The following is a 16976-nucleotide window of genomic DNA, read 5'->3' as shown; positions in this document are numbered from 1 at the left end:
TAGATCTATTAAAATATTTCTAACATTGTTTCAGAATTTTAAATCAATATCATGTTATGAATTACATGATGCATACATATTTCATGCATGACTTAATAAGTATTTCCATTTTGCATGTATAGATAGATGACTTTTAAAGAAAATTTTACATGTAAGTTTGAAATAATTTTATTTTTTAACTAATAACAAATAATTTTAGAGCCTTTATATTCCCTATTTGAGTAATCAAATCTTGCCCTTTCAATTTAAATTAAAAATGTAATAAAGAGATGTATTCTCTATCTATTTAAAAGATGATGAATCATAAGCTGCTGTTGTTCGAAACATTGATTAATGACTGGGTTGGTAAAATAAGTAAGTTGATTAGTAAGTAAAGAATTGTTAGGTAGAGCTAATCAACCTTCCGTAATCAAAAGAAATTTCATCTCATCAAATCTTCTCCTTTCTTTCTAGCCACTTAAGACTTGAGTAAAAACTAATAAACAATTCTTTATAATTTCAGTATTTTTTTATTTAAATATCATTAAAAAAGAAAAAAATACTTTTCAAAATCGAGTTAATTAAATAGTGTCTAAATGTACTTCAGAATTACATGATAATAAAATTGGCATGCATTTGCAATTTAAAAATGTATGTAATATTAATGTTTTACTTATGATGAAATTCATAAAAACAGTCCCTATTTTGTATGCATAAGTAGATACCCCATTTTATGCATCTTAATGAGATTTGCCCTTGCATCCTGGAATATATTTTATCTGACTAAGCAATTTAATTTGCTCAGAAAAATGCCCATACATTTAGTAGTGCCTCTCTTAGAGAATAATTTAAACAGTCTTTTGCCAATGAACACTTCAGGTCTAGATATTAACTCTTAACATGGATATTACTAAAGTACCCAATTGGATATCAAGGGTCTAAAAGAATATATATATATATATATATAGGCTTTAATTCCTAAGAATTTAGTTACAATATTTTCAGGATTTCTTGCTTGCTGGTTATTATTTGTGTTAAAGGCTAAAATATTTGGTATTGTTAGAGAATAAGTAAAATTCAAAGGGAAAGAACACTTTCGCTCCCCCCCCCCCCGCCCCCGCCATGACTAATATACCGTTGAAATTAAGACTAGGTTTAAGATTAATAACCGTTTGCCAACATTGTTTTAGGCAATTTTTCATTATATATAATCATGACAATTTTTATTGCACCACTAAAAGCGAATTTTTACTGCCCGGATAATTTTTTAAGATTGCAGATTTTTGAAAAGTTAATGGCAGACTTTTGATGTGCTTGGCGAGAAGCCAATCATTAGACTTAAATTTTACCGAAATTAAGTGTAGTAGCAAAATAGCAGACACAGCTAATCTAAACAATACGATTTCAGTCGCCAACTGTAATCCTTTAAATGCGCTTAAACTGTTTATCTGGAATTGTTCAGTATTGCCGGCAAACCAGGTGGTCGCTTCTTAAAAGTAAATAATAATAGTAGCAGTAATTAAATTATGAAAAAAACTTTGTATGATATATTCGAATTATTTTTGAAAATTTATTAAATTAGGGGGAAGGGGGGAATGCATTGAAAACAAGGTACTGTTAAAAGAAAAGCTAATTAAAAAATTTTAAAGGGTTAAAAATTGCTTCTGCTGAATAAAATGCCCTGGATTCATTTAGAGAAAATATAAAAGTATTGATTGATTTTCAATTAAAAATCGAATTTTTTGAAGTAGAATTTTTGAAATATCCTTAGAGATCACTTATTATCCAATTATTTAGACTGAAATATCTGTCTAAATTTCGTGCTCCATCTTTATTTCTGTCACATGAAGTGAATTTTAAGTTCTTAATTATTACTGTAGAACGAGATATATTATGTTCTCATGGTTTTAATTTATTGTTTTGTCTTCGACGTTTTGGTTTGCAAATATTTGGATACAATTTTAATCATTCTAAAGATATTTTAAAGTGGATGTTTCATTTTGAGTAAAAAAATAAATTCATCTGTTATATTTCGATTAATATGTTTTGAGTCTTTTTTTAAAAATTATATTTATAATAATATAGTTATATTAATATAATTTATATTTATAATTTTTTAAAAATTAAATTTTAAATATTTACTTCAAAACATTTTATCTCCCTAAAAAGAACATAGAATCAACCTAGTATATTTAATTTCTTCTTCCAGTATTTTCTCTTTTTTACTTGTATCATTCAACTACTTTTAAAATAAAATTTTTGAATTATATAAAAAGGAAAATTGAAAAAAACAAATTATTCTATTTTTTACATTAATCAATAATAAAAGATTTAAAAAAACTTTTTAAAATTAAAGAATTTGAACTTTATCCAATCAGCGCATTAAATTTTAAAGCACGTAATATATGAATACATGTTATTTAATATTTTTTCTTTAGTAATACGTTCTTAAACCACTAGATGGCAGAGTCGTACTATATTGTGTTATCTTTCCACTGGACTTTCATAATAGTATTTCTCTCTACAAGCAATAGATGGCACTGCCTTTCAGTAAAAACTAACTGTAGGCATGTTCTGCAGCTGGTTGCATATGCCTAAAAAATAATTAATTTAAAAAAAATCATAAATTATTTTAGAATGATCTTCAAGCAGCAGATACGATTTAATTTTCGTTTTTAAATTAATTAGTTCTGAATATTTCCAAATGCAGCTGAAAAAAATTACATATTTATTTCTCTTTCCATTTAATAATAATAACTGGTTTATAACATTTTAAGACCTGTTTTCGGAAAACTGTAGAAAAAAAGAATGGGGGGGGGAGGAATCTAACTGCATCCCCTCCGTTTCTGTTGCGTTATAAATACTTTGTTATATTATAACTTGGTTGCGTTATAAACAACGGATCACAGTTTCAAATTTTGGACGACTATAAGCAGTAATTTATAATTCCCTATAAAAATCCACAATCCTCCATATAGAATTTTTCACTTAGTTGCAAAATCTACATCCAATTTACTTGTTTGATAATATTTTTCTAAGTTTTTATTTATATTTCATATTTTCTCATGTATAAAGAGAAAGTACTGTAATCATCAAGAAATTCGAACACGGGACTTAGAACGAATTTCCAAGTTTCAGAACTCTCTGAATTTGGAAAATACATTTTTGGAATTATAACTATCTATGAACACGATAATTCAAAAATGTTTTGAGCTAGATCGATGAAATTCGGTAGATGGACTTAATAGAAATTTGTTGATTTCTGTAAAATTGTGAACGAAATACATTTAAAGGAAGACTGTCTGTTCGGCTATTCGAGTGCTAGAAGTCACAATACCTACTTAAAAAGTAAATAGCTAGATAGATAAAATTTGTATATATGTCAGCATCTAAAATGTGAATTCTTATAAAATTGTGAGCCGAATCTGTCAGAAGATTGATCTTCCTTCTGGAGGTCGGTGCGCTCACATGTATATAAACACATTAATTCAAAAATGCAATGAATTAAATAAATGAAATTTTACATGCAATCTTGTATCTACTATTGTATTTCTGAATCAACTTTTCATTTTAATTAGTCGCTAAAATGGTGACTAATACACACAATCAATTTTCAAGCATTTGTGTTGCACATGTCAGCGATTAGTTTCTAAAAAATCGCATATTAGTTTCCGTAAAAGTGCTGGATTTACGCCAAAGATCAGTATTTCATTACTATTGTCCGCCAATGCAATGCACGACATTCGCGGCCTGCTCCAAGGTTCACAATTTTGTACGAGGGGAAAAAATAGCATTTTTATTTATAGCAAGAATATGAGATAATATTTGTGGGTAACCTCTTCTGCTGGTTCTTGGAAATTAACATTTTAATTGTGAAGCATTAAATTAAATAAGTTTATTAAAAAGTCGTTTTTAAGAATTACAGTACAGCAGAGTTCTGATTATCTGATCTGATTGGGACCATATTACTGGAATTATTAATCATTAGATCGCTTTTTTTTTGTTATTTAAATTACTTTTTTTCCACAGAACTTTCAGTATCTATATCTATCGATCTTATATCTATATCTATCTAATCTATATCTACCTATATATCTATATCTACCTACCTATTTATCTATCTAATATATATCTACCTACCTACCTATTTATCTATCTATATCTATCTGCCTATTTCTCTCTCTCTCTCATATATATATTTCAAAAATGTAGATGACTCAGTGGTTTAATGCAGCGGTTCTTAACCTATGGGTCGCGACCCAAAATTGGGTCGCGAAGCATATTTCTTGGGTCGCGACAGATGTAAGTAAAGATGCTCAACTCATGGTTTACGTGCGGTATCCAGGTTTAACAGATATACAGGAGGACATTTTATTTTGCAAACCAATGTCAACAACAACTAGAGGTGATGATATTTTTCTAATGGTCGATTCGTTTTTTAAAAAAGAAGGATTAAATTAGAATCAGTGTTTCAGTATTTGCACCGACCGTGGTGCAGCTGCCATGACAGCATCTAAAAAGGGATTTTCGACAAGAGCAAAACAAATGAATCCACAAATTATATCGATTCATTGTTACATAGACAAAATCTTGCTTCAAAAAAATTATCCCCCGAATTATGTATCGTTTTGGATGAAATTGTTGCGGTAGGCAATTTTATCAAATCAAGAGCTCTTAACTGTAGAATTTTCCGCGAACTATGTTTCGAATTTGGTGCAGAATACGAACATTTATTATATTATTCTGAAGTTAGATGGCTGTCCCGGGGCAAAGTTGTTCAAAGAGTATTATCATTACGGACAGAAGTAGAATTATTTTTGAGAGAAAAGAAACACCCATTAGCATCTGTGTGCTAATCAAAATGTCAATTATTTTCAAAAAGTTATAAATATATTTTAATTTGGTCAATAAAAATTATTAAAAACACTTGATTATTAATTAAATTTTCCTTGGATCGAAAAGTACTTTTGTTTATCTTTATTATTAAAAAATTTGTAAGTTAAAAAAAATCATCATCGTAGGATTGAAGATTTTTTAAAAATACAATCTAAAATAAAGCAATGAAAAAATTTTGACTTTTTCTCAAATATTTCTCAAATTTGGGTCGCGGCTTAAAAAGGTTAAGAACCACTGGTTTAATGGTAGGGTGTTGACAGCAGGGTAGGGTGGGTAGCAAGTTCGCATGCCGATACTATCAAAGATTTGCCGTGCTTGTGGACAGAACGCTGTGCCCTTTCCACCATTGGCATGCCCGGAAGCCTGGAGAAGGGGGTGCCGCCTCCGTCATCCAACTTGGGCTCACAATTACGAATTCGTCCTAAAATAACCCCGGTTTTGATTTTTTCACATTTACCTTTGAACCTTACTCGTCAAAAATGAGCTACAAAAGCAAGACCAAAAGTCTACTTGCGAATAAATCGATTCGACACTGTTCATCCGAAGACATAGACATCAAACGTATTTGTACATTTTAGTCGCTAGTTCGCTCATCTGATCCCTCTGTTACATGCTGCTCCTAACTCATCCACGTTATTTCGAACTATAATTTCCAGAAGGATAAGATATAATGTTTGGATTCATCTTCTTCCAAAAAAATAATAATGATTTTAAAGAATTGATTAATGATCTTAACACATTGCGTATGGCGTTCTGCGCGCTCCCTAGACCCACATATTTTTTAACGCTCTAGAAGCATGCTTAGCAAGCAATAGGATGCATATTTTTTTGATTTGCATTTGGAATTATATTTACATAAAGTATTCTTAAATATTACTATATATGTTGTACATCCATTTATTATATAAGATTTTTTACATTTTAAAACGCTATTTCCTTACAAATTAAAACATGAACTTTGAAATAACAAAATGTACAATAAAACACTTTATAAGGTACGAAAAACAATCAGCATAGATCTACCGACGTACTGGCTATACTGACCAATTGTTTCCACATGATTAATGTCGACATTAGGTTATTTTGCTCATCATTTGTCATAAAAATGCTTAAGGCTTCGTTACCTTGGTAACGTAACAAAAATATTTGCCTCTGGTTAGTTTTGAATCAATTATGCCGAAAAAACATGAAAACGAGATATCTCGTGACCAAGCCAAAACGTTCGGCCTGCCAAAGACGAGAAATCTCGTGACCCGTATGCAATGTTTTAAAATTATTGTTAGAGATAGGTACATCTAAAACGTAATTACACGAATTTCATTCAGTAAATTGAAATTGCAGATGTCAAAATAAAATATGTAATGGCAGACTTATCTTTATAGATAGTATCGTCATAAACAGGTTTCAACCTATATGGTGCGGCATTACTGGAGGCATTTAATAAAAATCAAATTAAATAAACTCAATATTATCATATGTATTATATTAACTGCTAATCGCTTTGGCGTCAAACTGGTTTGCCAAGGATATTGGTTATATTTAATTTTGATTAATTCATTCAGATAAAACTTTATGTGCATGATTCCGCCAAATTATCAGATATTAAAGCCTTGTTATTTTAATTGCTTTACATAAGTCTAGCTCATCGTGTACATGAAGCTTTCTAATGAGGACCAGTACATAGTATCATAGTGGTATTAAAACGTAAATGTACGATCCATCTATCTTCTAAATTTCGCCGTGTTATACCTTCATTTTTTTTTTTTTGTTTGTCTTGCAAACTACACATATCCTACAGAATAATTTTTTTTAGCTTCCATTAATGGAAGAAAAGAATGCTATCCAATATTTGATGAAACAATAAAAAACGACTTTAATTCCAAGTTAAAAATATAATATACTGTTCAGAAATCAGGCAAAAAATATTTTAAAAAAATTATTAAGATTCAGAAAAATTTCACAATTTATAAAATTGATGTTATTTTTAAAAATTTAAAAATTGTACAAAATTTGTTTTGGACCAATAATGTTTTTGGAAAGAATCGTGGAAACATTCACTTAATTTTTAATTAATTAAAATTTTAACAAACGTATTAAAAAATCGTTTCACGTTTTCGGGGTATATATATGTTTCTAATTTGGTAGTTGTAGGCCAAATGGTATGGCCTGTAGAGCGCCAACACACATACGCATTCATTTTTACTTTATCGTATACATAGTATACAGAATTTTCCCACTTTAGACCTCTGTGTGTTCGAAAAACATGTTTTTGAAAATTGTTAAAAAAAAAAAAAAAAAAAAAAAAAAACCCTGCTTTGATCTAGACGGATGAAATTTGGTATACGGTCTTTATGAAAAATTTCTAGATTTCTATCAAATTTTGAGCAAACTCCGCTCGGAAGAAGTCTGTTTGACTGGCTGCTCGAATATAATTTAACACGATAAATACAAAACGAAGAGAGCTAAATAGATAAAATTCTACACACAGATTTAACATCTATAATCTAACCACCTTTCAAATTTTGAGCCAAATCCAACAAGGGATTGACCATCTGTCGGTCTGTACTTTCAGAAACATGTAAACGTAATCACTCAAAAACGCAATGACATAAATATATCATATTCGGTATGGGATTTTGTGACAAGAATTGCATTCCGTATCAAATTGTATTTCAATCGGTTGGTAAAAGCACAAATTTGATTTTCGGATACTATTGACTCCATACCAGGGATTAATCGCCAAATGACTCGCCAAGGAATACACGACACATTCAGTAAAAACGCTATATTCACGCTAAATGCAAATATTTCGTGACTATTGTACGCAAATGCCATGTAAGGCGTTCTTTGTGTTAACACCTTTATTAGAGCTCCGGGGAGATCACGTTCGCTAGTTATTATGGGTAGAGATATAGTTAAATGGTATCGAAAATACCTTTTTAATGTTATAAATGTTTTTTGGGGCATAACCACTCTTCGTATTATTTTAAATCAAATATCAAATCTGTAATAAAAAATTAGCATCGAAATTAATTTAGATATTGATAAATTAAATAAAAATTAATTAATAGAATTTAATAATATTCTGAATAGTTATACAGTAACTGAATTTTCTAATAAGAACTATGAGGGGTACACTGATGTAATCGAGACTGATGGCAATGTCGGGGTTTCTAATTTAAAACTAATTATGCTTTAAGAACTTTGGTTTTAAACTTTTTGATTATAACTTTGTCTCCCTGACCTAGCTCCCTCAGGTAGTATTTATTTAAAATGCCATAAAAGTCTATACGTTACAACAGCATGGGCAGAGCGAATTGCAATTAATTTTACAACAGTGTAAATTCTGAAAAATAAACATTTTTTTTAGTTCTTTTTTTCTTTTCAAAGTTTAAAAAAAATATCGAATATATTAAAAGCGAACGTTTCAGTTATTTTAACCTAAATGAAGGTTAAAATAACTGAACCGTAATCATAGAAGAATGAGTCCGCTAAAATGCTAAAATTTCTATTGCTAAGAATAGTTATTTGAATAACCCGGTGCCTTATTATTTTCTCAAAAAACATTTTTATAATTTTATTTTAGATAATTAATAAAGATACAAAGATGATTCTGATACAGATGTTAGAATTAACAGATATATTCCGATTGCTAATCTGATTTGTTAAAACATAGCAAAGAGTTTATACGTAAATTTTGTTTCAAGGCATGTTCATATCTGCAATATCTTATCAGTTTTCACGTTATTAATCACCCATCTTGCCTCTACGGGGTCTCCGGGATGCAGACCAAGTATTTCCACTTAATCTGGTATGCAAATGAAAATAAAATTTGTTGATTTAGTAGGATTTAGATAAAATTCTCAATTTTTGGTTAAAAAGAAAATTTGTGAAACTGCTTAAAGTGCTTGTGAAGAAATAAAACGGGGTTGAGATAATGTGCTTGTTTAATTTACTTTTTTTCTTTTATTTGTCTTTTCAATGAATTTTGCCTAATTTGTCGATCACTTAGGCCATTCGTATTGGCTTGAGTAAGTTTGGCAATATAATATTTTTCAAGCTATCATTTGTGTTTTTACAAATGCTATTTGCCCTGTTAGGCGTATAAATATGTTTTGCATGTGGTATCTTGAATTCTCCTTCTTTATTTCTTCCTCCCACTGTAGGCAGGGGGTAGGGGGCACCTCATAAGAGGATGAGAAGCTTCCGTTATGGTGGATTGTTCTCGCCACCCTGGTGGGTACAGAAAAAGATGAGGGTCGGCTGGCTCCCAAGGATGGCGGGACAAGAGTTGTACCTTGTCTATAATGATCCATAGGACTCAACCACAGTTCTAGCCAGTGTTGCTGTTGCGGCGGTTCGGTCATTCAGATTTTTCCATGTGCCATATATATATATATATATATATATATATATATATATATATATATATATATATATAATACGAGTTCTAAACCTACTAACACAACTTATAGGCTTTTATGGAAATTTTAAATAAATGTACCTAGGTGAAAGTAGACTGAGTATCCGATGTTCAACTGAAGCTAGAAGTTTCGTTCACATTCTCGTGATTTTTTTTTTATCTTAATCCCTACGAAAGGTAAATCGATGTGGGTTGCGTAACGTATTATGTAATGCTGATTTTAGTCTGATAGGCATCCTATATTTATTATTAAAAATTTCTCTAAAAATGTACTAATCAAACTTTCAGTTTATTAATCCATAGTAATTGAGATTTGATTCGGATTATAGTCATGACCTTATTTTATTGATATCTTTTAATCAAAATTCAAAGATATCAGAATTGCACCTCTTTAATTTGTTTTTTAACTATTATTTATTACTCTTGTGAAGGTTACATATTTTGAAAGTTGCGATTCCATAGCGCCCTCATGGAAAAGGTGTCAACAATCTTAAAGTCTCCAGTTTCCTCCACAAAGATCAATTCTGATTACTGCATAATTCTGCATTCTTTTCAGTAATTACATCCAGAACCCACTGTGGAACTCAAGGCATTTTTGAGAATATTTGAATTTGGAAGTCACCAATAATACGCTTCGTAATCATCATTCGTTCGATCGTAAGAATCGTGCTAATGAATAAGAAGCGACATACCTAAGTTAAATCGCAAACCCATGACTGCAGTAAACGCAAACGCTGTTTTTCATATTTGTAGAATGTTCCATGATCTTAATATGACACGAAAAGTAAACAAAAATTGGCCGAATTGCTGTTTGTCTGCTTCAGATTCCACCGATTACCATTCGGAGATATGGACTAATTATTTGATGGGAGGCCAGGTGTTGTTTAGAGCGATAAAGACACTATGTATATCCCATATTTGGATGACGTGCGAAGCGAGCCAACCACTCAAGAAAGCACGAATGATTATCCTAAAACAACAATTTAGCATTCTTTCCATAACGAATGGGACAGCAAATTTGCCACGAATCATTGGCAGGTGGTACTTTCGAGATGGAGAACAGAAGATAATGAAGGCATCGAATGGTAGGACTGAATAACAATTTAAAACACCTGTCCCACGATGCTTACAAGAGAAGCTTTTTGCCTTAGATATTATCATAATTGACTATTCGGGGCAATCTACTCATTTACTAAATTCTGAATTTCTTGCTAACCAAATCTTTTGAAGTCACTTTAAATGTGATTTGGAATGTTGTTAGTAAAATTTGTGCTTATAAAAAAGCCATATCCCAGCAAAAGGGGTCGGCAAGATCCAGAAATGCAAAAAGATTTGAGTCTTAATTTCTATTAACTATTAAGTAATGTTTGAACTGAATCACGATATATGGTACTGAAAGCAATACTTGTATAATGCTTAAGAATTTACCTCAGCTCTAGAAACCAACATATCACATTAAAAGACATTAGTGTGCGTGTTTAAATTCTTAATAGAAAATTTCCATGCATAATAATTTATTCTAGTTCTAGAAACAAGAATATGAAACTTAAAGTATGAGATTAACCCATAGTTTAAGTACAGCAATAAAAAGAGAGTTCAATGCATTTTCTATACAAGCATTCTCTTCTTCAAGCATATGTTTGTATGTTCAAAACGTAATATGTTTGCGTGTTCAAAGAATCAGAGGTTTTAAAATTCTGTGACAACCACAAAAGCGATAAACGATGATGTACAACTGCTGCACAGCTTTTGTGCTGTAAATCACGGCTCTTACAGAGCCTTAATGTACTTGAAAGTATAATAGAATGTGGCAAATTCGTATATTTTTAGTTTCAATTCGTAGACAAATCAAATTTATTTCTTACTATTTTGAATTTCCTATTCATATTTATTTTGTATAATTCAAATTCATTTTGGTTACTGAATACAATAGCTAAGAATATTTGTTTACAGAAAACTATAAAAAAAATCAGTTTTTTTTTTTTTTTTTTGCATTCTGTAACTTGTGTCCAAACTGATTTTATTTGAATAATTTTTAAAGTTTCTAAATTCTTCATTGCTATGCAATCTATTCAACTATAAAAATTTAAATTTTAGAAGAAAATTACATTGGTTGCTTTGAAATTCCGTAATACAATTGCTAAATAAAAAAGATATAAACTTTTTTTTTAAAAAAATCACTTATATACTTCAAACTATAATTAATTATAAATTTACAAAAAGGATAACTAATAAACCAATCATCCAATTCACTAACTGCGTTTTTTTTTCCCCCTTCATAAGAATGTCATGATACATAAATATGCCATCCCCAAAGACGCTTATTTATTCCCTATTTACTACAGAACATACTGATCAGTAACCATGCATCGCTTATTAGAACTGTTAACTATTATAAACAATTCTTTATCTTAATTTTTTGTTTCAAAATTGTCGTTTCCTATTGATGTATTTATTTTTAAACCCAGTTTTTTCTTTATTGAGTATTTGATGAATTCATTATGTGCGGCAATCAACACCGAATCATAGAAGTGCTAATGTACATTAAAAATATTAACTTTAATTAAAAAAATTTAGTTAAATGTGTTAACCGGAAGAATTGGACAAAAAAATGTTTTTTTCTCATTAAATTTTGAAACATTGCAGATTTTGATTTTTTTTTTTAGTTCAATTGTTTGCCTTCGATTAAAAGTTACAAATTATAATAAATTTTTGCATTTTTTTTTATTTGAATTGAATGGTTTCAATGTCTGTAATGATGAAATTTTGTAAATTAATTTTTCTTTCATTTTCAGATCAGCTAGAGTAACGAATTAATGATAAAAAACATTCAGATTTCATCTCATATTTATATATAAATAAAGCTGACGAGAATTCCTTTTTTTAAAAATTCGGAGTTAATAACGTATGGATTTTTTTTTCTGACATACGTTGTGTTTCAACATCATTCAAAAGGATAAAAAGAAAATTATGACTCATTAAAAACACTCAGAAGGACTAAATTTTCAATTAAAAAAAAGCTAGCTAGATTTAACGTACTCTCATATTGGATACATGATATTTTGAACCGAACCTTACATAATTTAGAAGAGTGACCAGATGAAGAAAATGAAATGCGAGTCAACATTCCGTAATTTCCATATAAGAAAGTCATCTCACATACTTGAGGGTTTCTTTTCAGATGTCAAGTCTACAAACTTCAAGTGTGAAGTAGAAAATAGATAGCATTATTTGTATTTGTTTTATATCCCACATTTGTACAAGGAGTGTTCAAATTAAAAGGTACGAAACGACACTGTGGGTATAAATGAAGACTTTATTCAAAGTATACACCATAGGCCTGAGCACAACGATCCCATTAATTAACGAACTGAAGGATTCCTGATGCCTAGAATTCCTGTGACCGTGACGAGACCCAGTCCTTCACAGCTTCCTTGAGTTCGCAATCCGAGTTGAAGCACTTTCCTTTCAGATGTTTTTTCAGAACCATTAACTCCGATGTGTACTGTGAGACACTTCGAAGACTACGCAGGTCCATCAAGAACAAAAGACCGGAGCTTTTCATGGAGGGTGTGGTTCTGCTCCATGATAACGCGCGTCCGCACGTCTCCAGGGTCACACACGCGGGACTGGCCAAGTTCAAGTGGGAGCAGCTCGACCATCTGCCTTATAGTCCGGCATGTCGCCCCGCGACTTTCGTGTGTTTGGTCCCCTGAAAAAACATCTGAAAGGGAAGCGCTTCAACTCGGACGGCAAACTTAAGGACGCTGTGAAGGACAGGGTCTCGTCACGGCCACAGGAATTCTGCGAACAAGGAATCCTTCGGCTCATTAATCAACGGGATCGTTGTGCTCAGACGTATGGTGTATACTTTGAATAAAGTCTTCATTTACACCCACAATGTCGTTTCGTACCTTTTCATTTGAATATCCCTTATATGTTTAATTTTTATAACAGTAAACATTTGAATTAATTGTTTATTCCGTTCTTGAATTGCTGTGTAATTTCTCACTGCGTAATTTTTCATTGTTTTGTTAGTGTCGTGAATTCAGTATGGATATTTATATATTTTAGAATAATTTTATTAAAAAAATTATCCTGTAACACTTGCTCTACCCATAAATCTTAGATTGAATGCAAAAGTTTGCGGAGTTTCAAATAAATGTTGGTTCAATGGGTTGGGTATCGATAGTCCTCTTCTGACAGAGGGATTAGTTTTCACTCAAATGATTCTTTTTATTTTACACCCTTATGAATAGGTAAGTCGTAGTGGGTTACATTATGTAAGAAACCTACAAATTGGAGCTTACGAAGTATTAATATACTTTATTATTAATACTTTAATATTAATTATTAATTAATTATTACAAATTATTAATATACTTTATTATTACATAAGACCTAGTTTTAGGATGCCGAAGCGGAGACTACTATAAAAGCAGATCGATGTACGTATTTATTTAATTAAAAAAATTCGGTCATTCTGCATTTCTAACGAACTCGGAATATTCGTTATATTAGTTATTCTGTTCACAAGATAATACGGGCAAAGCGTTACACACACACACACACACACACACACACACACACACACACACACACACACACACACACACACACACACACACACACACACACACACACACACACACACACACACACACACAGAATATGTAATAATATTTTTAAATCTAAATTAAACTCGAATTATTTTCCTAATTTTTATCTTAATTTAGTCCAGTCCATATTCACTTCATTTTAAAATGTTCTCTTATCTCCTGATCCAATTCCACCTTTATTTAATTAATAAAACAGGAGCTCAGTAAAATTGCTTAAATCGACTAATTTACTTAATCTGCTTCATCGACACTCCGAGTAAAGGGATACAAATCTGTTGACAAGAACCCTATAATTCCCTTATCTAAATCGACACGTGTGAAGAAATCCCTATCAGAATCTCACAGTATATAATCATGGAGATTAATGTTTCGTTGACTCTTTTCTCTTTCTCTTTTGTGCCGCGCTGTGAACGGATGTGATTAATTCAACACGAGTTCTAAAATTGCTGAATCGGCTAAAAGCCGACAAGTTCTCACACTCCAAGTGAAGTTATTAAATATTGCTGACTTAAACAAATTCTTCTAAAAGATCCCTATGATTCCCTTGCCTGACACATGTTGGATATCCCTATTAAAATCTCACAGTGTATATTCACAGGGATAAAATTTTCATCAAGTTTTCCCCACTTCGTTTTGTGTCGTTCTGTGTTGTGCTCGTCGCTTCCGCTTGTTCATAAATCGTGCAGTCCGGGATGAAAATAAAAGGAAGTTAAAAATTCGAAAGTCTCTCCTCTGTCTTCGAAACTCCCCTCAGGGGCTCACCTACTATAGGTGAGTACGGGTGTCCCAATCCCGAGGTACCTAGGGATCTTTACTCCTTTCATGTTGAAACTCCCCTACGCCTTCTGCTTTCTGCTGTTTTTCCTTCCCTCGACGGTAAGCGAGGGAGCTCTCCATGAGAAGCGGTCGCCGCTCTGTTTGCTTCTTGCTTCTCATGGACAGCCAAAACCCCACGTGTTTGCCGTGCGTGGCGACCCATTTGAAAGACGGGTGGTGCACTGTGGTCCCCGGTGTATCAATCGGCTGGTACCTAGTCACCTCAGTGGCTAGTCTGCTAGGGATCAAGCGAAGGGGCTACTCCTTGGGCTTGGCGTTAAGGGTGGTCACTGTCCCCGGGGGTAGCTCCCAGCGTATAGGTACCGATTAGCACTAGGGTGGATGCCGAGGCTGATAATAACCAGAGCCGGTAATTGCCTTCCCTTGTTGGGCTCCGTGGTGGGCGGTGCCGTCGGACCCGAATCATTTATCATATCGTATGGGGCCTAAAAACTTAAATCAACAAACGACACGGAAAAATACTGAAAAATATTACGACCATTTTTTTGTCATCAAAAGACTTTCTGAGAATAAGGAGACATTTCACACGGTCTCTCCGTTCCTTGTAGAAAAAGCCGTTTCTGGAACACTTGGGGAAGTTTCTGCCATTCGCAAACTTCGTTCGGGAGATTTGCTGGTGGAAGTTAATTCTCGAAAACAATCTAATCAAATTCTCAAACTGAAAGCATTGGCTACAATTCCCATTTCTGTAAGCGCGCATACATCTCTTAATTCTTCTAAAGGTGTTATTACATGTGGGGAGTTATTTCATACATCAATTGAAGAAATTACAAATGACCTAAAACCTGAAGGAGTGATACATGTACGCCGTATCTCAATTCGGCGGGATGGACAACTCCTCCCTACAAAGCACCTCGTTCTTACCTTCCAAATGCCTACTTTGCCAGAAGTAGTTAAAATAGGATATCTGAGATTGAAAGTGCGTCCTTTTATACCTAACCCTCTGAGATGCTTTCAATGCCAACGTTTTGGGCACTCTAAGATCGCCTGCCGCGGGACACTTACTTGCGCCCGTTGTGCAGAGAAAGGACATGATAGCCAGCAGTGCACCTCATCTGAAAAGTGCGTCAACTGTGATGGCGAACATACTTCCTTTTCCAGATCATGTCCACGTTGGAGGTTGGAAAAAGAAATTATAACTTTGAAAACAAAAGAACAAATTTCTTATCCAGAAGCGAAAAGAAGAATCGAGGCACAGACACCTTCCCCTGGGGTCAGCTATGCATCAGCTGTTAAAAAATCATATTGTAAAAACTGTTCATGCAAAAATTGTGTGCAGATTGTTGCTGAAAAAGTTCCTCCCGCAAAAACATCCGAATCTGATACAGAACCTTCCACAAACAGTGCTCCTGAATCTCACGATCCACCGAAACGTAAACCAAAACCAAAGCCTCCACGTGCTCTTAAATTAAAGCTTTCGAAACACGGCCTTTCACAAGAAATGATTTCGGAAAAATTTAAATCAAAATTGAAAAAATCCAATATTCGAAATTCGGTTGCTCTGGGACTTGCAACTACGGGGACAGTCCAAAAGGATTTACCTACTATTTTTGGAGGATTGTCCAAAAGTCCTGATTCAATTGCTCTCCATCCATCCGACGAAGAGGAGGATGACCTTGAAATGAGTTGCGAAATAACGCCAACTCAAACTAACGCCCTTTATAATTCCCACGCTAAAAAACTCTCTTAATGGGTACCTTTCTCTCGTGGAATTGTCGCGGCATTCGGACAAAGCTAACTGACATCAAAGCTCTCATTAATAAATCAAATCCTGTTTGCGTAGCTCTTCAAGAGACATTTTTGAAACCAGATATTCACTTCAAATTAAGAGGTTATAATTGTGCAAGGAAGGATAACGAAACTGGTGCATCATTCTCTGGTGGAGTGTGCATTTTAACCTCCAACTTTTATCCCAGTACTATCCTTAATCTACGCACTAACTTGCAAGCTGTGGCTGTGCAGATTCATGTCAAATCCTTGGTCACGGTCTGTTGCCTTTACTTGCCTCCAAATGGGGTTATTTCGCAGGACGATTTGAATACTTTGGTTGATCAGCTTCCAACTCCCTTCATTTTGCTTGGTGATTTTAACGGGCATAGTACTTTGTGGGGTTCGGATAGCACTAACTCCCGTGGGCGACAGATAGAACAATTCATTTCTGATAACTGTCTCTGTCTGCTCAATAACAACGAAAAGACATACTTTCATGAACCCACTCGTAC

The 16976-nt window shown here is 32.8% G+C and overlaps 1 protein-coding gene across 1 annotated transcript; it reads left to right on the top strand.

Moving 5' to 3' along the window:
* Positions 1 to 15172: 15172 nt before the first annotated feature.
* Positions 15173 to 16444, top strand: LOC129975421 (uncharacterized). The gene has a single exon (XM_056088484.1). It carries the CDS (start codon positions 15173 to 15175, stop codon positions 16442 to 16444), a length of 1272 nt encoding a protein of 423 aa, XP_055944459.1.
* The last annotated feature ends 532 nt before the right edge of the window (positions 16445 to 16976 follow it).

The sequence above is a fragment of the Argiope bruennichi genome, chromosome 7 (genome assembly GCF_947563725.1).
Source record: "Argiope bruennichi chromosome 7, qqArgBrue1.1, whole genome shotgun sequence".
NCBI classification, from domain to species: domain Eukaryota; kingdom Metazoa; phylum Arthropoda; class Arachnida; order Araneae; family Araneidae; genus Argiope; species Argiope bruennichi.
The sequence above is the reverse complement of the archived record's forward strand: the minus strand, read 5'-3'. Positions and strand labels throughout refer to the sequence as shown.

Bases quoted from the DNA above. Each gene is read 5' to 3' on its own strand.
- LOC129975421 (XM_056088484.1), top strand. From the start codon at position 15,173: ATGGGGCCTAAAAACTTAAATCAACAAACGACACGGAAAAATACTGAA.